Source organism: Trypanosoma theileri (assembly GCF_002087225.1).
Source record: "Trypanosoma theileri isolate Edinburgh chromosome Unknown TM35_Tth_33_V1, whole genome shotgun sequence".
In the NCBI taxonomy this organism is placed as follows: domain Eukaryota; phylum Euglenozoa; class Kinetoplastea; order Trypanosomatida; family Trypanosomatidae; genus Trypanosoma; species Trypanosoma theileri.
The window spans coordinates 284,021-308,986 of NW_021639875.1; the positions used below are offsets into that span (position 1 = coordinate 284,021).

Genomic DNA, 24,966 nt, shown 5'->3' on the forward strand with positions numbered 1-24,966 from the left:
CAGAGGGTGGAGTTGACTACATTGAAAGCATTGGATTGAAAAAAAAAAAACGCCAAATAAAAAAAAAAACAAGAGAAGCATCTTGAACAGATAATAACACTGAGTAAAATTACATTGCATATATGAAAAGAGTCAAGAGTGTATTCTGGACAAGGAAAGAGAATACAATGGCAAACATTGTGTACATAAAGTGTGTCAAAAGATAGAAAAAGAAAAAAAAAGAAAAGAAAGAAAAAAAAGAGTGGGAATGAAGGAAAAATAAATAAAATCAAGAAAAAAAATAAGGAAAAAATTTTCTTAATATATTTTCTTCCTTTTTTTTCTTTTTTTTTATTCTTCACATCTCCATCTCATTTCTTTTCTTTTTTCTTTTCTCATTTATTTTCTTTTTTTTTTTTTATTAAATCTCAGTTTCACGACTGTCACCACGAAGAAGAAAGCTACAGGATTCCAAAAGACGATTATTAATCAAAACATCATAAATGGCCTCAAAGCGCACATTCGCGTATTCATTAAATTCCACAGATATCTCGTAAACACCAGGCTGACCACCTCGTGTGGCGGCTGGAATAATTCCTCTTAAAGGAGAAATAATAAAACGACTGGAACCTTCCATTAGAGGCGGCTCTCGTTTCTCTTCTTTTTGTTCCTGTTGGAGTGATTCCCCTTTTCCTTGTTGGGATTCTTGTTTAGATTCACTTACACGATGTCCATCACTTGTGGGAACATCCAGAGGAGCCGTATTATTATTATGATCATCACTATCCCAATAGTGAGTCATTTCCTTTAATTGACGTTCACGCGGGAGAATACGTGGAGTCGGACGATTTGTACCACTCTGCCGAGACTTAGAGGACTCACGACCGTTGGAATTGGTGTTGGTGTTCGTATTAGTATTATTATTACTATGATGATGAGGATAATGGTGATTACTATTCGGTTGAATCGTAGCTGTTGTCGTAATACTAGTGGTAGTAGGCAAGAAATAGGTGGAATCTAATCGAATACGAGGAACTATTTCAAAATGAACTGGTAATAAGTATGCATTCAACAATTGTATCTTCTGCACATAGGATGGTTGGGGTCTGCCATCATGTACCAACTGCCAAGGACGAAACCACAGCATTGGTGGATTACAACTCACTGATGGTGTTGAGAGAGTCACGGCGAGGGGAATCACTTGCCGCAATTCAGTTACTGGTGATACCAACGGAGGAATAAGAAAATCTCCTCCATGTACTCCTCCTAAAGTTCGTCTTTGTTGTGGAGAATGTATATGACGATCATTTTCATTATGATGATGATTATCAGCAGCAGTATTATTATTATTAGCATCATTTAAAGCGGTGTCACTGTTTGTGAGAAAGAGAATATTAAGTGTTGTCTCTACTTCGTTGGAGGAACGCAGTAAAGCATCTAATTCTTCTCTAGACTCTACATTGTATTCTACTGTTATATCAAAGGCATCGTATGGACGTAAACGGTATCTTGTCGTTGATACAAGTTCAGTATCAATACTTGATTGTCCACGATATTTAGATAATGAAGATTTTGATATCGTTACTTCCATCTTCGCTGTGTCTCCAGTCCTTCGTCTTTTACCTCTCTCTACAATTTGTTGTGCTTTCTGTCTATCATCAAAAGAGCTCCATTTTAAACTCTCCATTGCCCGTTGTGCTAATGAAGCCTCCTCATCATCTACTTCAAGTTCCTCGTGATCACTATTCATAGAGATAAACTCAGCGGATACAATGCGGAATGAAGGAGATGGTAAATCCAGTAAGAAATCAATGGTAGCACAGCGAGTATTGGTTAACCGTATAGATTGTCTACAATATTCACCTTCTAAATACTTTGGGAAACGAATAACACTACTGGATGGTTCCACATCTAATTGTGCCACTCCACATTGTGCCTGGAGTTCAAGTTCTGTGGGAATAAAATAACGTTTACACTGTTCTGTTAATTCCACTCGACGTTGGGCAATATAGGCACGTAGAGCTTTACGTTCTGTTTCACCTGCGAGAATAGTCTCTATTGGTGGACGGGAGACTTGATTGTGTGGGTGAAGTTCATCCAACTCACTTTCTGTGCAGGTCCCACTAGTAGTTGTTATTCTCCTCACACCATCATCATCTTTACCTTCATTATTATTATCTTCATACTCTTCCTCCTCCTCATCCTTATCTGAGCTATCCTCATGGATGGAACTTTCACTAACCTTATTACTATTGTTCCTGCTATGAACATTACCGCTACTACCATTATTATTATTGTTATTATTATTATTATCATTACCACCCTTCTCAGATTCATCATTTGGTAACCATCCTATATTATTCTTCAATATGGATAATTCTCTTGGACCAACTGAAAGAATCACATTCTTTTTCAACACTCCAGGACGAGAAAGAAACGGTTGTTTTACCTTTAACATAGCAATAGGGCGTACAATACTTTTCATCCATGCTGGTTCTGATTCTCCAAACCTTTTCCGTTTAAATACACGTTGTGCTGGATATTCTTCAGCATGAATGCGATAAAACTCATCAATAAGAAAACTATCATTAAAAGGTGTTTCCGCAATCTCTGCTGTAATAATAGCCCCACCACGCCATTCTCTTTCCCAACTTTGTTTAGGTACAAATGCAGCATCTGGTGTAAATTCAAGAGTAACGACTTTTGTGGACATACAAGGAAGAAGAAAATGACCTGGAGATGCGGATACTCTTCCATTTCTTTTTGATTCCAGTTTCTGTTGTTCTTCTGTAATAGGATCTAAACGTAATGTAACCTCACCGGCCTCTACATTATCATCAACCGCAACTACACAGAAAGCCATGGCGGAGAGAAATATCTGTACAGAGACATTCAAGTCTCGTGGAACCCGATTTACCAGAGAAACTGTACGTCGTGATCGTCCCAAACCAGCAATTACTGAAGGCATAAGAAGTACTTGTTTCCCATCTATTACATTATATCCTGCTGTAGTAAAATCAAATAATAATGGTTTTCCAGTTAATTCAAACTTTATAGGAATTTGTGTTGGGGGAATTTTACAACAAGACACTTGTAGTTTTTCTTCATATAATCCTGGAAGGTTTGCACAAATAGATAGAGGTAATAACACAGTACCATAGGGTTGAAGTGAACCTTCTATTGGTTTACCAAACACAGTTGCACATCCTCTACCATCTAATAATACATTCTGTGCATCTACTAAAGCCGCACGGCGTTCACGTTCACGTTGTTCTGTTCCATCTACACTTTTACACCAAAAGGCATGTTTTTCAGTACCCATAATTTTTGTCATCATTGTATTTCCTTTCCCTGTTCCACGAGAACTTGAAAGAGGAGAACTATTTCCTTGTTTTTGTTGAGATGATAGTTCTTTTCCTTCTCCATGTCCTTGAGTGAATTGCGGCATAGTTATTCGTGTATTTCTATTCCCACCCTGAGTGGTTTTAAAAGAGGTATTCATTATTCTTTTCCCATCTGTTTCTGTTCCTTCAATCATTGTCTCTGGGGTGTAACACATAGCTTCTACAGAGTATGAACTACGACAACCCGTTGTATTCTTTAGGCGTAAAACCATTAATTCTGACCATACAGGTTCCCAATCTGGTAAATGGGCCTTTAATACCACAGGTGGACAATAGGGTCTTAACATGAGTGGTGGTTCTTTTCTTTCCATTAAGGTATTTACATTTGCCGTCTCATTCTCTATATCAGTGGTAAAATAACTTCTTCTACTACCACTACTACTACTGTCCTTGTCAACAGAGAGTACATCATTATGAAACACTTTAACTTCAACAAGATTCCATAATAATGCTTCCATAAAGCTAGCAATATCCATGATTGGTGGTGGTGGAAGAGTATACGGTAAAACAGGTGGTGTACATGCCATTACAGAAGATCCTTCCATTACCTTAGGAATAGGAATAAGATCAAGTGATACCGTTAATTGTTGTACAGAATCACAACAAAGTTCTAAAAGAAGTTGTTGTTGTTGTGTACGTCCATTATTAATACGTAAAAGTCCTTCATAAGGTTCATTACCAGGTTTCCACGAAAAAACACAACGAACCGGAATAGAAATTCCATGATGTCCGGCTTGTATAACACCAGGAGGAGGTAAAGATACTTGTAAATAGGGAGGCACAACAGCCGTTTCTACACTGTAAGGAATATCAAATGCAGATGTATTGGATAGAATAAAGTTTTCTTCTACCCAAGCCCCATCTGGTACAACTCCATAATTCACAACGGCTTCTTGTAATATAAGTAAAGGTCTTTGAATAGTGGCACGTGTTTCAATTGCAATGGTTCCACCTCCTCGCACAACTAATTCAAAAAAGGTTTGTGAATCCCCTGTTTCCACTGCCTGACGGTATACCGTTACCTCTACAGACTCTCCAGCCCCAAGGCGGAAAGATGGTGGAAGAAATACAAATCGACGTGGTTCTCGCATCATTGGATCCTGTAAATCAAATAAAACAGGAATTGGATTATCATTCGTTACCGTAAAAGATGCTTCCCCTTCACTGCCTTCTTCAATGAGACCAAAATCTAAGAAATCTGTACTTGTACGTACAGAAGGTCCCACACCTGTAACACTAAGATGAAGTTGATGTGTACAACGCAGATTAGATAAAGATGATATTCCCAATGTTGTTGCTCTTCTCGTATCTCGTAGTAATTCCACAAGTTCTGGAATATAACAATCAATAGATAACGAAAAGTAATCCACAGCTCGTAGAATAAAGCGAAATGTAACGGTCACACTGCTATTGGGTTGTACACATCCTTTTCTTGGTTGAAATTTCACCTCTATATCTTCACGATCACTAATTGGTGAAAGTACCATCTCTGGAGGACACTCTTCTGGTTTTGGATCAAATACGAAATGTAATGGACGTGAGGAATTATTTTGTAATGTAATGCGGCGTACGTTTTCATACTGAACCAAACATTCCACACCTTCTTCCAAGTGATCTGGGACAATCACAAAGGATGGTACCACAGGATCTGCAAAGAGATAAAATCCAGTAGCAAAAACACCTCGATTCTCCTTTGGTTGAACTTTAGAGCAATATTGAAAAACACAATAGGGATCAGACATTTGATCAACTTGATTGTGATTTGGTAAAGCGGGAATTGTCTTTCGACGAGAGTACTCCGTCATTACATTCGCAACTGCAAGAGGTGAAACTCCCTCCATCACTGGTACTTCTTCTTCTTCTCCTTCTGGTGGTTCAGGTAATCCTTCTAGGAAAAGGTTTACCACCGCTGCAAAGGGAAATGCTCGTGAGGGTTGCATACAAACACGAAAAGAAGTTTTCTTGTGTGGAGCTAATATACCAGTAACAGGAGTTACACGGAATCGTACACCTGAAGGATCACTATTATTATCATGATGATGAATTGTTACCATTTTACCATCATTAGGATCTTTACTTGTATCATTAATAGGATCACTACGTATATACGTACCACCAATGGTTTCAGTAATCCAATAATATGGTAAAGGAATAGGGCAAGTATTACGTAATTCCACGATTACTTCTGTTTCCACACCGGGTGTAGTATCAGGTACAAGGTACTGTGGTATATTTGTTTTCTTATCTAATTGTTGTTGTTCTTGTTCTGCTTCTTTTTCTTCTTCCTGTTGCTTTCTTTCTTTCCCTTGTGGAGTTAATTCCATTGATCCAATACGAATAAGTTCAACTTTAGGTAATACACCTTCTCCACGTAATCCAAAATGATGTTCTGCTATAATAGGTCCATCTTCAAAATCTCGTACAACGATAAAAAGTCTTTCCGTTTCATATCTCGCTTCTTCCATTGGGGCGAAACAAACAGCAATCTCTACACGGTCTCCACCTGGTAATAAGATGGTAGTTTCAGGAGTAGGACTAACCTTAAAGTAGGGTGAACTACTTCTTAATGAGATGACAGCATCTGATCCTATATTTTCCAGATAATACCATCTTGTACAAGAATTCATAAGAAAGGTATATGGAAAATCACATGATGAAACATCCTCTTCCATTATTCTTGAGGATCCATATCTTTTACCAACAACAGAAGTAGTTTTCATACTTGCAACACTATTAGAAGGAGTAATAGTAGTACTGACGTTGCTAGTAGCGCTATTAGGAATAGTATTAGGAACAGTAGCAGTCGTAAGAGCTGTATTGGTAGGAGTAGGAGTAGTATTAGTACCAGTAGTAAGAGGAAACGAAATGGCACTCCCTTCTTCTCCTCCCATAAACATTGGAATAAGACGAAACTGTGGAAGAATAGTCTCACACAATACCGTAACTTCAAAGAAATTCCATTTTGCTCCCTCACCTCGTCGAGAGTTTAATTCCCTACAATAACCAAGTTGTAGTACTTGTTCAATAAAAGGTTCTGCTGAACTTTGGGGTTCAAATGTTATTCGTATATCAATAAAACCCCCACAAACAAGTGGTGCACTTATAGTAGTACAAACACTTGAGGGTGTTGCTATGGATGAAGATGATATGGAAGAAGAAGGTTGACCTAAAGATGTTGTACCCAGAGATGAATTCACTATAGAATAAGTAATCCATGCATGATTGGAAGGACGAACACGCAGACGAAGTCTTTTAGGATCACGGTTAATAAAACGAACAACTGTACTTGCCTCTAAACCTGCTGTGGTTCGCAATTTAACACAGTTATCCACTGCAGTACATTCAAGAGTTGTAACATGACTAGAAACATTACTCCGTTCAGATGGGAAAGGGGTAGTACCTGTTGCCTTTGCAGATGGATATTCATCACCTTCTGTAGTATTAAGTGATGGAAGTATAATTTTCGATTTATGAATATGATGACCTCCTTCTGCTACTCCTGCTGCTACTGCTGTTCCTGTTGTGGTTGTTACTATTGTTGGAAAAGTATTCATTTGACGTTTTTGAAATTTCTCATCACTTTTTCTCTTCAACGGTGGTAGTGTGGGATTCCAAGAAGCCCCTCCTATATTCATTCCATCACCAGGTGTATGTTGAAGTAGTTTCTCCTCTAAAGTGAGAGGTGGAGGAGGAGGAGGAGGAGAAGAAGAACTTTCTCCTTTATCTGGTGAATGCACTAATGCAGGTCGAAAACCATATTCTTTCTCTAAAGTTAGGTTAAGATCATTTGCGAAACCAACAGCATCAATGATAAATTCACATTCATCCAAATTACGATCTAATTCATTCTCATCAAGAAAAGTAGGACGTAATGAAACTTTAGAAGCTTCTGTTCCCGTTTGTGAAATCCCACCACTCATAGGTCTAGTGGAAGAAACTACCAATGGTGTTTGTGTTTCACTGACATCATCATATTTATTACATATTTCATCACTAGTAACATTTACAGTGGCTATAGGTGTTCTTGTTTTTGTAGAAATTGTTTTTGGAGACTCTTTCGGTGCTCCTCGCAAGACATCATCCATCATATATTCTTCTATACCATGTGCAGAGAAAAATTCTTCCTGTCGTTGAGCATTTGCAGAATGTAATTCTGAAACCTCACGTGCTTGTTGAGCCTGTTGTTTACTAGTACGTAAGACAACTTGCCAAAACTCCCGTTCTCGTGCTTTAATCATATCCGTTTCCTTCTCTTTTGTGAGTCGTGAGGCATTACGGGCCGCCGCTACCATCAGCGCCGCCTTACTCGCCCCACTTGCAGAGACATGTGAAGTTAATCTACTTCCCATACCACGTCTAGAGGGAACACTATTTTTTTTCTGATGTCCGGCATCCTTTTTCTCTGAAACGGTGGTGTTTGGATCGGTATTTGTTTGGTTTGCCGCTACTGTCTCTGGTGGTCTTTCACGTATACGTTGGAGTTCGGCCTGAAACAATACATCTTCTTCCTTCTCTAACGATTCCAGATCATGCAATTCATCTGCAAAGAGATCCATAGCCTGTGAGGTCCATGCAGACTCCAGCAGTGCTGTGGGATTGAGATCGGCGGGGTCCATTTCTTTAAAAAAAGATTACTAGACTACACTACAATTACACTAGACACCACTTTCTTTTTTTTTTTTTCTTCTTTGTTAATCTCAACTCTACTGCTATTGTTCTTATTATTATTGATATTCTTGTTCTTTATCGTCACTGTTGCAGGTATTGTTTTTTTTTTTTTGTTTTTCTTTCCTTCTCTCTTTCCTGCAGGTGTCCCAATGGGGAGGAAATTCCTTCTTACGTCTGTAGATTCCTCCAACACCTCTACAAGCTATAGGGTAGATGTGTACAACAGAAAGAAAAGAAAAAAAAAGAAAAAGAAAATGGGTACAAAAAAAAAAAAAAAAAAAATATGTATGGCATAGTCTTTTTCTCTTTTTTTTTTCTTTGCGTCGTTAATAGTAAAACTGTAACACGCAGAAATTCTATGGTAATGAGTGGAACTACAGCCAGGTAAAGTGCGAACCGCACAGAATGGCAGTTTCACATACAATCCCTCCCTTCAAGTACAGAAAAAACAACAGCACAACAGAAGGGGTTAAGCTGGAATGGAGAAAATAACAATAATAATAATAATAATAATAATAATAATAATAATATCATTATCATTATTATTAGGAATGAGTAACAATGATGAATAAATGGGGAAATGAGAGAGAGAAAGAGAGTGAATGAGTGAGTGATATCAAAAATAAGAGAATAACTCATCGTTACAATTGTATTAAGAATAACAAATAGGAACAGTGGAAACAGAATTTCATGCCATTCCAATCTCGTTATACACTACATTTATGAATTTCTCTCACCTGTAATTTCGATTCTTTCTTTCCATCTCCCCCATATTTACACACGCAGAGAAATATATATATATTATTCCCTTCCATCGGCCATTGCTGAGAAAGATACAAAAAAAAGAAAAACGCTACACTATTAAAAAGTACTCTTCCTGAGCGTCTATCAAGTTGGAGACAGCCAGTTGAAATCTCTCAACACTCTCTTGCAGAGCTTCTAGCATTTTCTGTGCCTTTTGTTCTGCAGTCGTAGAACCAGTAATTTGTTTTTCCTCTCCTTTTGATCCTTGAACAATACTGCTGCTGCTATTTCGACTATCCCCACTCTCTGATGATGGTGTAGTAGCCAAAAGATCAAGAAGAAAACACGCATCTGGTACACAAGCCATATCCTTTACTTCCTTTTCCGTCTTTTTTTCTTCAACATTATCTCGTGTCTTCTCTCCTGCGAGGGTTTGCATTTGTTCCTCCAGACCTTGCCAGGGAACGTAAATAAAGAGAGAATCGATATCATTCTGAACACGTGAACGTACTAACGCCTCACACCACACAAAACGATCATCCATTCCCTCTAAACGTGAACAAGAACAAGAAGAACAAGAAGAATGTGTTGATGATGATGATGTCATTGTTGGTTCTGCAGAATTGTCTAATCGTTGTGCTCGCTTTACTGGTGTAGGGACCCGTTTAACGATGTTTGTACAGTGTGTTAACATCATTGCCGCCCAGTCCAGTACATCACAAGCCCGACGAATATGTTTTTCAGCCAGTGCGGATCGACTTAACACAGTTGCAAAGGGAGATTCCACATGTCCAAGAATACGTCTATCTTTAGTGGGAATAGGGGCCTGTCGAGTACGGCGAAAAGTATCCAAAAAGACATCTAATGGAATAAGACGGAGACGTAATGTTTTTGGTGTTTTTCTCCCTATTCGTTGATATATACTATGACGGGGAAAAGGTGCAGCTATACGATCCAAATGGCGTTGAAGATTCGTTTCTGCCTTTAATCGTTGAAGTCTAGATCCACCCCAAGTGGCGGTAGCTTCATACTCTTTTGCTAACTGAACATGTTGTTTTAATGATATTTCCACATGACGAAGAACATCCCCAACCGCTTCTGCGATAAGACGGACAAAAAATGAAACACAAAGCCATACAATAAATGGTTTTGTAGTAGATGATACTTCACATTCTTCATCTTCTTGATCATGTGATGTTGTTAATTGTTGATTTTGATTTTGATTCGATGATGTCAAGGTTGAAACTTCCTTTTTCACATCTTCAGATGAGGAAGTTGGATCAGTTCCAGTTCCAATTCCAGTTCCAGATACTATTGCCCCTGCCCCTGATGCTGCCGCTGCTGACATGTGTTTCGCATATTCTATCATCATTTCATCATCAAGTTGTAAAGTATAACGTAAGAAGAGGTACTTGGAAGCGTATACTGCTGAACTAACAGGATTTGGTAAATTACGTGGAAGTTTTCCCCCTTGTATCTCTACTGCTAACATAAGAAGGTCAGTAAGATCTATAAAGAGTTTCCGTCGTGTTAATCGTTGTACATGTTCAGGGAGTCGTGACCATACTCTATCCGCTAAAAAAGGTGCCGCATCACGAATATAATCTGCAAAAAACGTTTGACACCGTGTAGCATCATGATAAAGTGTAAATATATCCGTAGAAGTATTAGAGAGACGAGCTAAACCTTGAACATAGGCAACACGTCTAAGACAACGTAATAACTCTAGACATTGGGTATAAGTGTATTCATGATAATGTTCTGCCCCTGCAATAGCGAGGGAAACAGCTAGAGCTGGATTCTCCACCTCCATAGTTGCATATACCTTTAATAATAATAGTAAAGAACGTGTAGGGAGTCCAATAATTGGTACTCGTCCAATACTTTGTTGTAATCGCAGCATTTCACTCACACTTGCAGCTTCTCGATTGGTCGCTTTCCAGCGAACATTCATCGATACTTCTGTAGGAGATGAGACAAGTGGTCCACGTGTGGCATCTACTACAATAGCAGGAATTGTGTCTACACCACTAAAACCAAGACTACCTTTTGGAATTAATGGACCTTTACGTCGTCCACGTGTTCGAAATATAGAGAGAGGAACCTGCTCTCCATCTAACTCTACACAATTTACACCTATACTCTCTTGTTTTTGTTCTTCTTGTTGTTGCCGTTGTTGTTGTGATGTGGATGCAAATGGTAGACAATGCTCTGTCATTGTACGCATACTCGGTGGGACAAGACTTGGTGCTAACATTTCATCCTCACGATCCCATTGAAATCGAAGTTCTAAAAGTCTTTCAATTGTACGGTCAAGTCCATCATCTCCAAATTGTGGTAATGTCTGTTCCAAGACATCTTGTCGTTTTCTATGTGTTCGCACACCTCCAGTCGCACGTCCCCAGAAGGGAGTCCAACTACGATTTGGATTCGTCATCACCTGCACAGTATCATAGGAGGAGACGTGCCCATTTGTGCGGATGACTGGTGGACTGTACGTGGGGGAAGTTCTATACTCCGCACGGAAATAGTTTGCGAATGGCCGCTTAGACTTTTTTAAGTTTTTACGATCCGCATGTTGACGGGCGGCGATGCCGGCATCCAATTCCTGATGAGATGCGAGTGTGGGGGCGAGCCACGCTCTTCGGTGTGGTGGTCGCCGTACATGCGGTGCGAGCCGCTGAATGGTGTGGCGACATCCCATTTCACTTTAGCCGCAATCTCAACAGCGGCACGCAGAGAGGGGAGTGAGAGGGGAATGGCACTATTTACCGTACCTCTTCTCTTCTTTACTTTGGCGGTGAGGTGAGGTGTGGATAATAGAGATATCAGACACACGCCCAAAGAAATAATAAGAATAATAATAGAGGAAAGGAAAGGAAAGGAAAGGGAAAAAAAGAGCAATCATATGAAAAGAGAATCATAAAAAGCAAACAAAGAGAAAAATAGAGAAAAGGAATATGCAGTGAATAGAAAAAAAACATACAAATAATAATAATTAATAATTAATAATAATAAAAACAGATACTTTTCTTTTTTTAAAAAAAAGACATCACGGAATATTATCACTTGCCTGTTGTTCTTATCACACTTGTTTTTTTTTTTTTGGTTTTTCTCTCGGAGGGTTTCTCTAGCCTCCACGTAAAGAAGAAAGAGATCGTATAATAAAGCCTGCTCGAGAAAATGTCAGCCATTTAGAATGGTTGCAATACTCAATATGGGGAAGAGGAAGAGGGGATAAGAAGAAAGACTAAACAAGGGGAATAATAATAATAATAATAATAAAAACATCATTTGGCTCAAAGGAAGAGAAATAAATAATAATAATAATAATAATAATAATAATAATAATAATAATAATAATAATATAAATTCAAAACTTCACGCATAGTTACCCTTTGCTGTTAAGCCATTGGGTGCGTGATCATCCTTCCAATTTGCCATTCTAACATCACGCTGACGTTGTCTCTCTTCAATACCATCAGGGCCAAGTCGTTCATCTTCTTCCTCTTGTTGTCGTTTTGCCTCCGCCTCCATATCCATACGGCGTTGGACATCTGCCATTTCCATATCTGCAAATTCCTGCAGTGTCATGGTTGGTTTATTACGTTCCATCATTAACTCATCCACAACTTGTTGACGAAAGGCTTGTTGATTAGCAATAGCACTCATGGCGATGCTATTAAGTTTTGCCGTTGGTACTGGACCTCCAACCGCAATAAGACCTCCTGGGAGAATTGTATATGTTTGTCTACCAAGTGATTTCTCTCCACGCTGCACAGCTTCAATAGTGTCTTGATGTGCCTTTGCAACGGCCTCTCGTTTCTCAGGTGAAAGTGATTGCAACATCTCTAATTCTCGTGAAGAGAGTTGTAATTGATGACAGGCTTCATAAATAGACCAGCGGAGACGTGCTAAAGCACGATTACGAAGGACTTCCTCTTCATCACCACCAGTATTCTCCATATCTTCACCATCTTCACTCATTAATGCCTGCATTCGTTTACGTTTCGCTTGTAAATACTGTACCTGATCTTCACTGCGGTGCATCTCTTGTTCAAGTTCACGACACTTGCGAGAGAGTTCAATCCGTTGTGTACGGTTATCGCCATCGTACTTACGGTAAGTTTCCAATGTACGTTCATCTACCAGTTCATAGTCTAATGCCCATTTAAAGAATAAATCATACCAGCTGTGAGAACATGCGAGGGCCTCTTCACGTGTTATTCCACTAGATGAAGTATTTGTTTGAGAAGTCATTGAAGGAGTAGGTAATTGTCCCTGTACACGCTGATATAAATCTGCGATAATGTACGGCGTCCATAGAAGTTCCAGTGAAGTTGTAGATAAATCATCTAATTCTTCATTGGGTGAAAAAACACCTAAAACTGCCATTTGATGCCATAATTGCTCAAACTGCGGAATAAGGTTTCTAGCAGCAGCATCCATTTCACTAGAAGTATTACCATTTAAGATTTTTTCTTTATACTGACGAACCAGTTCAGTGAAGTGACCCTTCACAGTGGTGTTTGAACCGCTTCCACTGCTACTTGACATTTCTATTATTATTATTTTTTAGTTCCTTTCTTTACTTTTTTTTCTTTACAACTTTTCTCTCTTTTTTTTTTTTTTAATTTACAGTACACGTGTATGCATTAATAATAAAAGATAATAAAAAAAAAGAGAAGGGGCATTGGGTTAAAGAGTTAATATTATAAGGCAGTGTACTAGAGATTGATATTAACAGAAAACAATAGGTGTATATAAATATAAATTTATATACCATATATTCATAAATACAAGAATAGCTAATAACAAATAACAACGATAATGTAGTTAGAATGACAATAATAAAAAATAGAAATAATAAAAAAAATATACATTTTCTTTACCTGAGGAGTATCCAATTCCTTCCTTCTTTCTTGACACTTGGTAACGCTAGTCTCCAGTATATCTGGGTCCCGGTTCATATACACCCCGCTTAAAAGCTTGTTGCATCATGGGATGATCCATAAAAACATCCTGTCGAAACTTCTGTATTGGTTTCTCTTCCTTGTTTCTATGCATTTGTTTCTTTTCTCGTTCCTTTTCGTTTTCTGCACGTTCTTCTTCTTCTTCCGCGTCTGCCTCCAAATCCTCATCCTCAATTCCTGTACCTGGTCGTGCCTTTTCTCGTGTTTTCCGCCATCCGAGTACTTCACCCGGTGTGTGATGAGGACCTGTTGTAAAGTCCTCTGGAGTGATATTGTGCCGCTGTGCAAATCGTTCCGTCCACTTTTCTGCTAAATCCCGTTCTTTAGACATTAATGCACATCGCCGCAGTGAGGCACAGAGAGAAAGTCGAATGCCTGTACGTGAAGTCATGGGAATAGGGGAGGAAGGTTCTTGTAATTCTTTCCATAGTAATTCACCGCGTTGGAGGGCCTCTATCCGCTCCTCTGTACGTGGACTACGGGCGAGTGTGAGAATTAACCGTCCCTCTGTGTCTATTGTTTGCATGCGAGGGGCGTTATCGTTTTCTTGTCGCCGCAGTCGATCACGTAATTGCGGAATGGAGAGTGGAAGCTCATCACTGATTTGGAATCGCCGTATAGGCGTTGGAGAGGCCAATAGAGTATAAAATCGTCGCTGCTGCTGTTGTTGCTGTGGAGTGAAGGGAGAACACACCGCTGAGATGAGAAGAGATGCTGCAGAGCCACGCCATACTGCTGTATGCATACGGCCCCTAATGGATTTTGTTTACTATTGTAAATAATATTTGTTATTGTTTGTTTGTCTGTTTGTTTGTTTTTCCTTCACACTTACAGTAGAAGCATATAAACACACTAACACAACTAGGTGGGAGGTTGATAATGTTGTTGTTGCCGCACTTTCCAAAAAAAATAAATAATATATACATAAAACAATAAATAAAATAAAAAGGAGAAGAAGAAGAGATATTACGAATGTGAAAAGACACAGTAAAAAATAAAAAGAGATAAGAAATGACTGTTATCTATATAAAGTCTCAGATCCAACCAAACAAGCAAGAAATAAATAAATAATAAGGATAGAAACTTCCAAAAAGGGGGAAGAGAAACTAGAAACCCCTTCTGAAACTGCAGAGAGTGAAAGAAAGAAAGCCAGACGTCTCTCTCCATTTTAAAGGGCAATTTCCTTCATCCCTCTTTCTTTTTTTGTTTTTGTTTTTAAGATCGCCAGCGGCTACTTAAAGAAGAGGATCCATTAAAATCACAAACACAACCAATAATAACTACAACTACAACAACAACAACAACAACAACAACAACAACGACAACAAAATCAAAATCAAACGCTGCAAGGAATCGGCACTTTAAAAGGATATGCAAGAAGTTTCCTTTTTTTTCTTTTCTTTTTCTTTTTCCTCTCAGTAGTGCTTCCAATCCATAGCCTCTTCCCCTTGTTCATGTTCATCATCGTAATCACCGTTCATAGGGAAATCGCGATCATTTACTTCGGCATCATCTACCACCTGTAATACCTCATCCACCAGCTCGCATAGATTTCCCACATACGCTATATCTGTAATATCCATTGGGCGAAATGTTACCAGATTAAAATCAGAAATAACAGATGCCATTGTACGAACCATTTCACGCCATCGCTCTGGAAGGGGTTTTGTATTTAAATAGTCAAAATCACATGTGCAGAAGTGTTCCAATGCCTCTTCTTTAACATTACGTGGGAGAAGATCACACTTGGTGAGAACATTCAAAAAAGGACAATCAAAACACACCATACTGGAAAGGGCGAAGGTACAACCAGAGACAAACTTTCCCGCATCTGCGGTTGCGGCTAACGCATCCAAAAGAAAAAGAACCACAACATTATAACCAGAACGCTGTAAGAGTTTTACAAATTCAGGTACAGCAGGAATATGTGAAAGAACCTCCACTTGTCCTGGCATATCAACAATAATAAAATCCTCTGCATGATCACCTAATTGATCATTAATCCATACCTCACCTTGGCTTAGTAAGTATTCCATACAAAACACTAATCCACCATTTGGACCAAGTCCTTTTCCTTCCATCGCGTCTTCTAAAGAAATGAGTTCACGAATATCCATGGATGGATTGTATGGTAACTCATCCGCAGCAGGATCAAAATTACAGATATGTGTAGAACGACCCTTCGTCGCATAGTGTTCAGCCAGAACAGTGCAAAGAGTACTTTTACCACTACCTGCTGGACCAATAACAACAACAGCGTACTTCCCCATTATTTTTTTATAATATAAAATGGCAGCAGTAACAATCTCCTCCTACTAAAGTAAAAAAGGTAAAAAAAAAAAAGAAAAAAAAAGAAAAAAGAAAATACAAACAAAAAAAACAGAAATCTCATCATTCTATTCATAAATAGTATTTCCTATAATCATAATTCTTTTTTTTTTCCAATAGTTGTAGCTATTCTTTCTCTTTGGTTGGTTGATTGGTTGGTGTTTTTTTTTTTTTTTTTTTTTTTTTTTTTTTTTTTTTTTTTTTTTTTTTTTTTTTTTTTTTTTTTTTTTTTTTTTTGCACGGGGTTTGTATCTTGTTATACCTCACCTTTAGGCCTTTCTTCCCTTTTTTTCTTCTTTCTTTTTCTTTTTTCTTGTTCGCTCTCTCACGCATTCCATATTACTCTATCCCAATAGGAAGAGTCTCTGGTATTCTTTTCTTTTTTTTCCCCTATTCTCGCCGCTGCCGAGAATTTCGTTCGAACTCGGCATCCGTTGATAAACCTTTGCCGTCATTTTCCATACGACTATGTTTACTACCAGCAACATTATTCAAATCATCATCAATTTGCGTTGGATCCTTCGAATGCATATATGATCCCCCATGAGAGTTCGTTACGTTATCTACATCATAACGTCCAGGTGTATTTCCCTGAGATGTGTTGTAACCTCCACGATGATCATGATATGAGTTCTTCTTATTACGTACCGGAGGTGCAGTAGGATCAGTGGAAGTCACGAGAGAACTACTGATAAATGTTGGTGTAAATGTAGGCATTCCTGTTATTCCTTCAGGTGGACGAATCATTCGTGGAGCTCCACTACTGTAAGGATCTATCATTCCTCCTGATGTGGATACCTCTGTTGTGCCGGCTTCCTTGGATTCTTCATTTGTTGGGGATGTGTTATCATCCATAGTGGTATCATCACCATCTCTGGCATTAACTTCATCATTATTATTATTACTATCGTTGTTGTAAAGATGTGTTCGTCGATGAGCAGCAGCAGTTTGTGGCATTGGTCCATCAAGACCTAAATCCGCCAATGTAAATTGATGGACAACAGTAAAAAAATTCCATTCAAGTTTATCTCGAAGTTCTTCATCTGTAAGTAATGCGGCTTTACGGCGAGCTATAGCTGCCTTTGCATATTTTACTTTTTCTTCACAAATAGTTTCAACAACATTACGTGGGGATTGATATTGTTCTAGTCGGTCCTCTACTTTCTCAGGATCATGATGTAAAATTAAACGGTAGGACTCCACAAGTTTTAAAAGAACTTCATGTCGAACATCTTCACTGTTTAAGAATCTAAACGCTACATTATTACGGTATCTACCAAGAAGATCTTTCAGAAATCGATCTCCATATTTAGCTATATACTGTGCTGTACAAGTCATATAGCTTAGTGTCATAGCTGGCATATCTACAGTTCCTTGTAAGAGATCCAGTGAATAACGATTAGGAAAAGGATCTTCAAGATATCGTTGAGCTTCAATCTCAGCTTGTCGAAGTGCTTCATCTCGTTTAGGATCATGACGTGCTGTTGTTCCACCTTCACGCCGTACAATACCACCAGCTTTAATCGTTGTAGTTGTATTAGATGCCATTGTAGCTCCAGCAGCAGCAGCTCCTGTTGTTGTTGTTTTTGTTGTTTCTCCTGCCCCAGTAGGGGTTTCTTTCTTTTCCTCTGTTGGAATCAGTTCTGGGTGAGCACGGTATTCATTTAATCTCTGTAGAAAGAAAGGGTAAAAGACATGTGTCATTTCAAAATAAAGAAACTCCTCTCGCTTTGGACTTGCGAGAACCTTTGCCATCATCTCCTCTGCCTTTCGCTTATCCCGCTTGGCCAGACTTGCGGCGGACTTATCAATCTTCGCACGCAGTTCCGGCCCGGGGGCGATAATGCCGGGAGTGGTGTCATCCTCCGTGGACATTTCTTTCTACAAGCCGTCGTGCTTCTCCACACGCACCCTTTCACTAGGTGTAATATAATTAAGAATAAAAATAAAAATAAAAAAAAAGAGTTAGGTGATTATAATGAAAGAAAAGAGTAGAAGGGAATAAAAAAAACAACACGAGAGAATTAAAAAGAAGGTACACACACAGAGAGAAAAAAAAAATAATAATAAATCCCGCTTTAACAATAAAAATGTGATGAAGCCAAAAGCATCATACTCACCAATACGTTTATCTCTTTTTTTTTTTACTTCTTCTTTTGGCTTCAACTTTATTACGACGTTCCATTTGATGCAGAACTGAAGTTCACCGTTACGGTATCTAGATGTGGGGAATTTACATTCACCAGCACAAGTACACCAGTTCGTGCGAAGGATGGTACACAAACAAGTCGAACACCAGCATCATTGTTTTCATATCCTTCTTCATCCATAGCAGCATCTTTGAGTGGGCCAAAAGATTCCAAAGACTCCCATCGTGTTTGCATTTCAGGTTGATCACAGCAAATAAAACAATGGGGTGCAGATTGAAATAAAAATGGATCTGAATCTTTAAACGGATAACTAAAGAGTGTATTAGGTGCTGTTGGACAAGCACAACCACTTTGAAGCATCATAGACATGGCATCCAGACGTGAAGGATATATAGTTTCACGGCAAACATCATTTAAACTACTACCAGATGAAATAAAAAATGAAGTACCACCTTCTGTTGGTTTTCCTGTAGAGGTTAACTTTGGTATTGTACTTGTATTGGGAAATACAGAGAATTCATGAGGGTTTGTCACTAGTTTTAGTGAAGAACGTCTTGCCGCTTCTGGAAGTAAAAGTGGATGAAGAGGTTGTTGTGGTTGAAAGGCGTTAGACATATCATAATCTCCTGGCATAAGATCCACCTCAATCGTATCGGCTACTCTAGTTAGAATTTTATCCAATTCACTCATAAGCATAGCGGAGTTTACCACTCCCGTTCCACGACGATCATCACCAAGACGGACATGATCAGAAGGATCTAATTTGACCTTCTTTTTTAACTTTAGTTCATCTGTAGGAGCAATACTATTTCCAGCAATGACCAAACGTGCAATTTGTGAGGCCTGTGTCGTCATATTTTCATCCCCAACATTACCACTAAGATAATCTACTAAAAGTTCTATCATTGTCCGGTTTCGCACGACTTCTGGATCTTCCATCTGTGGATATCCCAATTCAAGACCAGACACAAACGCTATATAGCATGGTTTAAGTTGTGAATAATCATGTAGTGTACGTGGTATGTATATATCTCTTAAATCTGTCATAGCATAGCTGTGTACTTTAAGGCATCCATTTTTATGAAGGGTTCCATCTACACTTATCACTAAACCAGTACAAAGTAACTCAGGAGATATATTTTCAAGAAGTACTCGACCACTGCTATCTTCTATAAACACCTCATCTGTTGTTCTACACAATGTATGTTGCTCATGCTGTTTATTTGGTTCTCCTACAAGTAATTCAGAACCAGCATCTCCTGCTCCTAATGGAGTATCTGGATCATCTGCAGAGGGTGGAAGATCACAGAGAATATCAGCGGCATCTGCCTTATCCACACCATCTTCTTCCTCACCTGTCTCAATACGAACTAATTCTTTTTGGTATTCATGAAGAAAAGATGGAAGTAAACGCATTTGTTTGTAAATAACACCCACACAAAGAGCCCGTTGGCCTGTTTGAAGTTCTAAAAGAGGTGATAAGGATGGTATAGATTCACCATTGGGAGGATTTGATGTATTTATCTTTGCCGTGAGTGCAGATAAGGCACGTTGCTGTAGGGATTCCAGTCTACAACGATACATGGCTGCATACTGTTGTGTGAATTGCAATTGGCGAAGAAGAAATCGTTGATGTGTGCGTTGGATCGGTAAAGCCACACGCTGCTGTGGCACTTCAGCACTCACCCCACTCTTTTCAATCGTTGACATGATCGCCTCACGTTCTTGTCTGAGCAGCAAAGTCTATATATATATATATATGTCAAGAGTAAACAAAAAAAAAACAAAAAAAAATGAAGTAGAGAAAGAAAAAAAAAAGGAAAAAAAAAAGAAAAGAGAAAAAAAAAGTAAAAAGTACTGCAACATATTAACAGGTTATTATAAACAGCAATAAATGTTAAGGAAAGAAAATTAATAGGAACAATAACGCGAGAGGGAGAGCGGTATGAAATTTCACTTAAAAAAAAAAAAACAAAGGCCTCATTCTCACGCACAATGTAACACAAATTTTTCTCTTTACTCCCTCTCTTCTCTTTTTTTCTTTCTTTCTTCTTATTGCGCGTTTGGGAAATGATTCTTTCTTTTTTTTTTCTCTAGTTTAGGAGTGAGTTTGCGCCAAGGGAAAAACTGGGATGCTGGAGATGATGATTACACACCACAGCAATAAAAGTATCATATGATATAATACCTCCATAAAACTCTTTTTTAATTCTGGCCGTTTATCTTCAGTGTGCCATCAACAATACTCTCCGTGCGTTTGTTTGTATTTGTATGTATGTATGTTTGCCTCTCTCTCTCTCTTTCTCTCTCTCTCTCTGTGTATATGGTGTGAAGAGAAGAGTGTGGGGGAATTTTCACGGACCCGCGAAAAAAAGGGTGGGTGCAAACAAACATGAGGCGGACATGCACCCGAGAGCGCAAAAAAACAACAACAATTAAAAAAAAAAGATGAGTTAGAATGAATGATAAGAAAATTCAACAAAAATACAATTTTCAAAAAAAAAAAAAAAAGAATCAATAAAACGGAGAAAAAGCAAAGGAAAGGAAGAGGGGGGCGTAGAAAAGGGATAGCAAAATATTTGCATTCATGTGTATATATTGAATGTATACCACCTCATTACTAATAACCCTCTCCTATCTCCTTTACTACTTCACCGCATCCTGATATTTCTCGTTTTCTTTCTCTTTTCCAATCATTCTATCAGTTGCGCCAGCATGTTTTCTGTTCTAAGAGTCGTGATGCACACACCAACAAACACACACCCCTTTTTTTTTTTCTTCCCTCCACTCTATACTCTGTGTACACATACAGCAAACAAAAAAAACAAAAAAACAAAACGAAACCCACGCACTTGCTCACCAGTCTGAGAGAAATGTACGGAAATTATCATCATGCTGCCATCTTTTCTCTTTTTTTCCCTTTTTTTTTCATTCCTTATAAGTTTAAGTCTTGGGGGGCGTTGTGTGTTTCTTGACGTTTGACTCTGTCCATGCCTTTTCTTTTCTTTCTTTTTTTTTTTTATTATTTCTGTAACCTCTATCTTCCTCTCGCCTCTCCTCCCTCTTCACCTCCCTCTTATGTGTCTTATTCTCAATCGTTTCGTCTCGTTCCTTTTTCACAGTTGTGTAGTGACCCAAAAATAAAAAGGGGGTTAGAATAACTTTTAGGAGATGTGAGAAGGCGGAGTTCTTTCTTTTCCTTCTTTCTTCTCTCATTTTTTTTTCCTCTTTTCTCGCTCTCTCTCTCTGGCTCTCTCTCGCTTTTCTCATTCATTGCATTTTTCTTTTTTCTTTTTATTAAACAAACTACCCAGAAACCTTCTTTCTAGTCATCGTCACCCATTGGCAACGGCGCATTCTCAACAGCGCGTGCCTCCTCTTGCAGGGCCTGCAATTGCTCTGCGGAGAGTGGCTGCACATTGGGGTCAAGCATGGGCGCCTCCACCAGTGTGAGGTTGGGATCATTTGCCAATTTCTTTGCCAACCAAAGGAATGGCTTTTCAAAGTTGTAGTTCGACTTGGCGGAGATATCATAGTATTGAAGTCCCTTCTTGCGATGGAAGGTGATCATCTTCGCCTTCACCTGACGGTCCGCGCAGTCTACTTTGTTTCCTACCAGCACGATAGGAATGTTGTCACACACGCGTGTAATGTCACGATGCCAGTTAGGTACATTCTTGTATGTATTGCGACTCGTCACATCGAACATGATGATAGCGCATTGTCCCTCAATGTAGTAACCATCACGCAGTCCACCAAACTTCTCCTGCCCTGCGGTATCCCAGCAGTTAAAGCAGATCTTACCGCGGTTTGTGTGGAATGTCAGTGGGTGGACATCCACGCCCACCGTTGCCACATAGCGCTTCTCAAACTCACCTGTTAAGTGACGCTTCACAAATGTTGTCTTTCCCGTACCACCATCACCAACAAGAATGAGCTTGAAAGTAGCCACACAATCAGATGCTGAAGAAGCCTGCATCCTGTAAATAAACAAGTATTATAATAGATTTGCTCTTATCGTTCTTCTTTAATTTACTGATATTACGAAGTCTCTCTCTCTCTCTTTTTTTTTTCTTTTCTTTTTCTCAAATATATTTTTCCTTATTAATATTATCTCGCCTCCTTATCTATTAATATGAGAACAATTGAAGTCTTTATAGTTTGACCATGAAAATAAATAAAAAAAAAGAAAAGAAAGGAGAGAAGAGAAAAAAGTGAAAACATAATAATAATAAAAAAGAAATACTTAATAAAAGAAACACAAGTTATTATAGAAAGTCACAACAGAAGGGGGAAAAAAATGATGAGAAAATCTTTTGTTTTTCTCGATCACTTCTTTCATTCCCACAAGGAATTGGCGCCTAAATATGAGCATAAAAGGCAGTACCTTTTTCTTTCTTTTTTTTTTCTTCCTTTCTCATGTTTTGCTTTCCTGTTTTGAATAGCAGCAAACAGTCACAAATGACAATACTGTTTATTTTTTCCATCTTTCACACCTTTTACTCAATTCTTTCTTTCAGAAAATATCAGATTTCTTTGTTGTTCCTTTCGTCTACCTTCTTCCAATAGGAAACCAGACTCTACAGTGACTCTCATTTTCTTCTTTTTTTCTTTTTCTTTCGTTGCCGCCAAAACATCTTGATACCGCTATTATGCGCTCTTCTTCCATCGCATTATTCTTACATTTCTCATCAGAGTGCAAAATCAGAAACGAAGAATATGAGGGATAAATCCCGACAGATGCTGGAAACGGAAAGAAAAAGAAAAAGGAAACAATCGAAAATAGAAACAGTAAAAAAAAAAAACTAAAAAATAAAAAAAGGAGACTGGGTGGGTAAAATAGGTGGAAAGGATGGAAAAAAAAAGGCACAGAACTTACATATTTGTTTTACTTCCTTCACCTGCCGTAACACATGGTGAAAACATACAGTCTCCATTTCCCTTTTTTTTTCACTGTTCTCCATCTAGTTGCATAATTTTATTTTTTTCTTGGTTACTCTTCCTCTTCATTCAACCCTCTCTCTCTCTATGTATCTTTCTTTCTTTCCTTCCTTCTCTGATATACACAGACAAATACACATATACAAGAAAAAAAAAGTTGGGAAGTGGGAAAGCCAATCAAAAAGAAAAAAAAAAATCTCAAAGAGTGAACTTAAATGCTCCCACTACTACCACTGCTGCTATCATCGTCCGAGTCGTCGCTGTCAGTGCTGATATCGGAGGTGTCAATGTCAGAATCACTATCATCATCGGTCTCACTCTCATCATCATCATCATCGTCACCCTCACTCATACCACCACCACCGCCGCCTCCTCTTCCTCCACCATACGGATTGTACCCAGACGATGGTCCAGACCCACCGCCCCGCGCCATTCGCATATCCGACATCCGCGCCGCCTCATCGGCATCCATCGCATTCATCATTTCCCCACCGGCGCCTCCCCCATTGTTTCCACTACTTCTACTGTTGCTATAGCCATCCTGGCCACGCCGGGCGGGGGCGGCATCCGTGGCCGGCGATGGACGTGGGCGGCCAAATGCGGCTTGCGGTCGCGGTGGATCCTGCGGCCCCGACGCGTCGCTGCTGTCGCTGCGGCTGCTGCCCTCCGCCGCGGCATCCCGCACCCGCCCGCGGCCTACATGCCGAGCCTGTGCAGGGGTATCATCACCGTCCTCCTCTTCATCATCATCATCATCGTCATCTTCATCATCTTGGGCTGTAGGGAGGGTTCTTTTTCGGGGATGCGGAGGTTCCATGTTGTTGCGAGTGGTACGTTTGCGGTTTGCCTCACCGCGAAGTGCGTTAAGTTCTTCTTTCCGAAGTCGTTCACGCATGACACGCAAACGAGTTTCGTGTTCCTCCAATACAGCATCCTCAGCGGCGTTAAATCTAGCCAATTCATGTTCCAGATACTCCAAATTGCAGTATTGCTCAAGGTAAACAACAAATTGAGACTGTAGGTCTGATTCATGTTTTTCATATTCCTCCATAAAAGCTGGTCGTACAGCCATTAGAGATTTAAGACGTTTTTGTGCTCGTTCTAATTGTGTCTTTTTACTCTCAATCTTTTGCTCCAAAGTGGTTTCATCAGCGCCAAGGTTTGCAATGGCTGTCTGTAATTGTTCCACTTGTTTACCCACATTGTTTAATACATCACGTAGGCGTCGCTCAAATTCTCCAACTTCTGTTGCACGTGATAGCACACGTTGACGTTCCGCACGTTGTGATATTTCCTCTTCTATAAGGAAAAACAGAGAACTTCCATCACTTGTTAAATCACTGCATAATTGTTGCACACGTTTGGCATCTTGAACATTTTTTTGGGCAACCATTTGTTGTAGACCAGTGTAATCAGGTTCTTCTGCTTCAGTTGCACTCATAGCTTTTTTAAGAATTCCAGCTAATATGAGCATTTCCTGTACAGCATTCCCGTCACATTGGTAAAGTTTCTTAATGTTAAGTTTAATTCGACCCTTAGTCAAAGCAACTTCACATACTTGTTTAAAGAAGTAAACGCGATCAGCCTCCCGTGCAATCTCATAGACAATCTCTGCCGATGGTTCATACCGTTTGATAAGCCAATATAGGCAGTCTGCCACCAACTCCACGTTAGGGTTTCGAAATGACTCCATACTGATGAGATTGGGGTATCCCAAGAGACGCATCGTCTCTGCAAAGGAACGTAATTCCCGAAAAGACATGGTCTAACTCGATGATA

At 39.1% G+C, this 24,966-nt stretch overlaps 9 protein-coding genes across 9 annotated transcripts; all 9 read right to left on the minus strand.

Annotated features, from left to right (window-relative positions):
- Nucleotides 1-400: 400 nt before the first annotated feature.
- TM35_000332120 (uncharacterized protein) lies at nt 401-7,999 on the minus strand (the record flags this gene model as incomplete). The annotated part of the gene is made up of 1 exon (XM_029028968.1): nt 401-7,999. One exon carries the CDS (start codon nt 7,997-7,999, stop codon nt 401-403), a length of 7,599 nt encoding a protein of 2,532 aa, XP_028879821.1.
- Nucleotides 8,000-8,904: 905 nt separating this feature from the next.
- On the minus strand, nt 8,905-11,499 carry TM35_000332130 (uncharacterized protein; the record flags this gene model as incomplete). Its single annotated transcript, XM_029028969.1, has 1 exon — nt 8,905-11,499. One exon carries the CDS (start codon nt 11,497-11,499, stop codon nt 8,905-8,907), a length of 2,595 nt encoding a protein of 864 aa, XP_028879822.1.
- A 677-nt stretch (nt 11,500-12,176) lies between these two features.
- On the minus strand, nt 12,177-13,352 carry TM35_000332140 (uncharacterized protein; the record flags this gene model as incomplete). The annotated part of the gene is made up of 1 exon (XM_029028970.1): nt 12,177-13,352. One exon carries the CDS (start codon nt 13,350-13,352, stop codon nt 12,177-12,179), a length of 1,176 nt encoding a protein of 391 aa, XP_028879823.1.
- A 381-nt stretch (nt 13,353-13,733) lies between these two features.
- TM35_000332150 (uncharacterized protein) lies at nt 13,734-14,513 on the minus strand (the record flags this gene model as incomplete). The annotated part of the gene is made up of 1 exon (XM_029028971.1): nt 13,734-14,513. The coding sequence occupies one exon, from the start codon at nt 14,511-14,513 to the stop codon at nt 13,734-13,736; it is 780 nt and encodes a 259-aa protein (XP_028879824.1).
- Nucleotides 14,514-15,183: 670 nt separating this feature from the next.
- On the minus strand, nt 15,184-16,038 carry TM35_000332160 (GPN-loop GTPase 3; the record flags this gene model as incomplete). Its single annotated transcript, XM_029028972.1, has 1 exon — nt 15,184-16,038. One exon carries the CDS (start codon nt 16,036-16,038, stop codon nt 15,184-15,186), a length of 855 nt encoding a protein of 284 aa, XP_028879825.1.
- A 448-nt stretch (nt 16,039-16,486) lies between these two features.
- On the minus strand, nt 16,487-17,971 carry TM35_000332170 (putative splicing factor 3 subunit; the record flags this gene model as incomplete). Its single annotated transcript, XM_029028973.1, has 1 exon — nt 16,487-17,971. The coding sequence occupies one exon, from the start codon at nt 17,969-17,971 to the stop codon at nt 16,487-16,489; it is 1,485 nt and encodes a 494-aa protein (XP_028879826.1).
- A 296-nt stretch (nt 17,972-18,267) lies between these two features.
- TM35_000332180 (putative DNA polymerase delta subunit 2) lies at nt 18,268-19,956 on the minus strand (the record flags this gene model as incomplete). Its single annotated transcript, XM_029028974.1, has 1 exon — nt 18,268-19,956. The coding sequence occupies one exon, from the start codon at nt 19,954-19,956 to the stop codon at nt 18,268-18,270; it is 1,689 nt and encodes a 562-aa protein (XP_028879827.1).
- A 1,615-nt stretch (nt 19,957-21,571) lies between these two features.
- Nucleotides 21,572-22,225, minus strand: TM35_000332190 (GTP-binding nuclear protein rtb2; the record flags this gene model as incomplete). The annotated part of the gene is made up of 1 exon (XM_029028975.1): nt 21,572-22,225. The coding sequence occupies one exon, from the start codon at nt 22,223-22,225 to the stop codon at nt 21,572-21,574; it is 654 nt and encodes a 217-aa protein (XP_028879828.1).
- A 1,173-nt stretch (nt 22,226-23,398) lies between these two features.
- TM35_000332200 (clusterin associated protein 1) lies at nt 23,399-24,949 on the minus strand (the record flags this gene model as incomplete). Its single annotated transcript, XM_029028976.1, has 1 exon — nt 23,399-24,949. One exon carries the CDS (start codon nt 24,947-24,949, stop codon nt 23,399-23,401), a length of 1,551 nt encoding a protein of 516 aa, XP_028879829.1.
- Nucleotides 24,950-24,966: the final 17 nt, after the last annotated feature.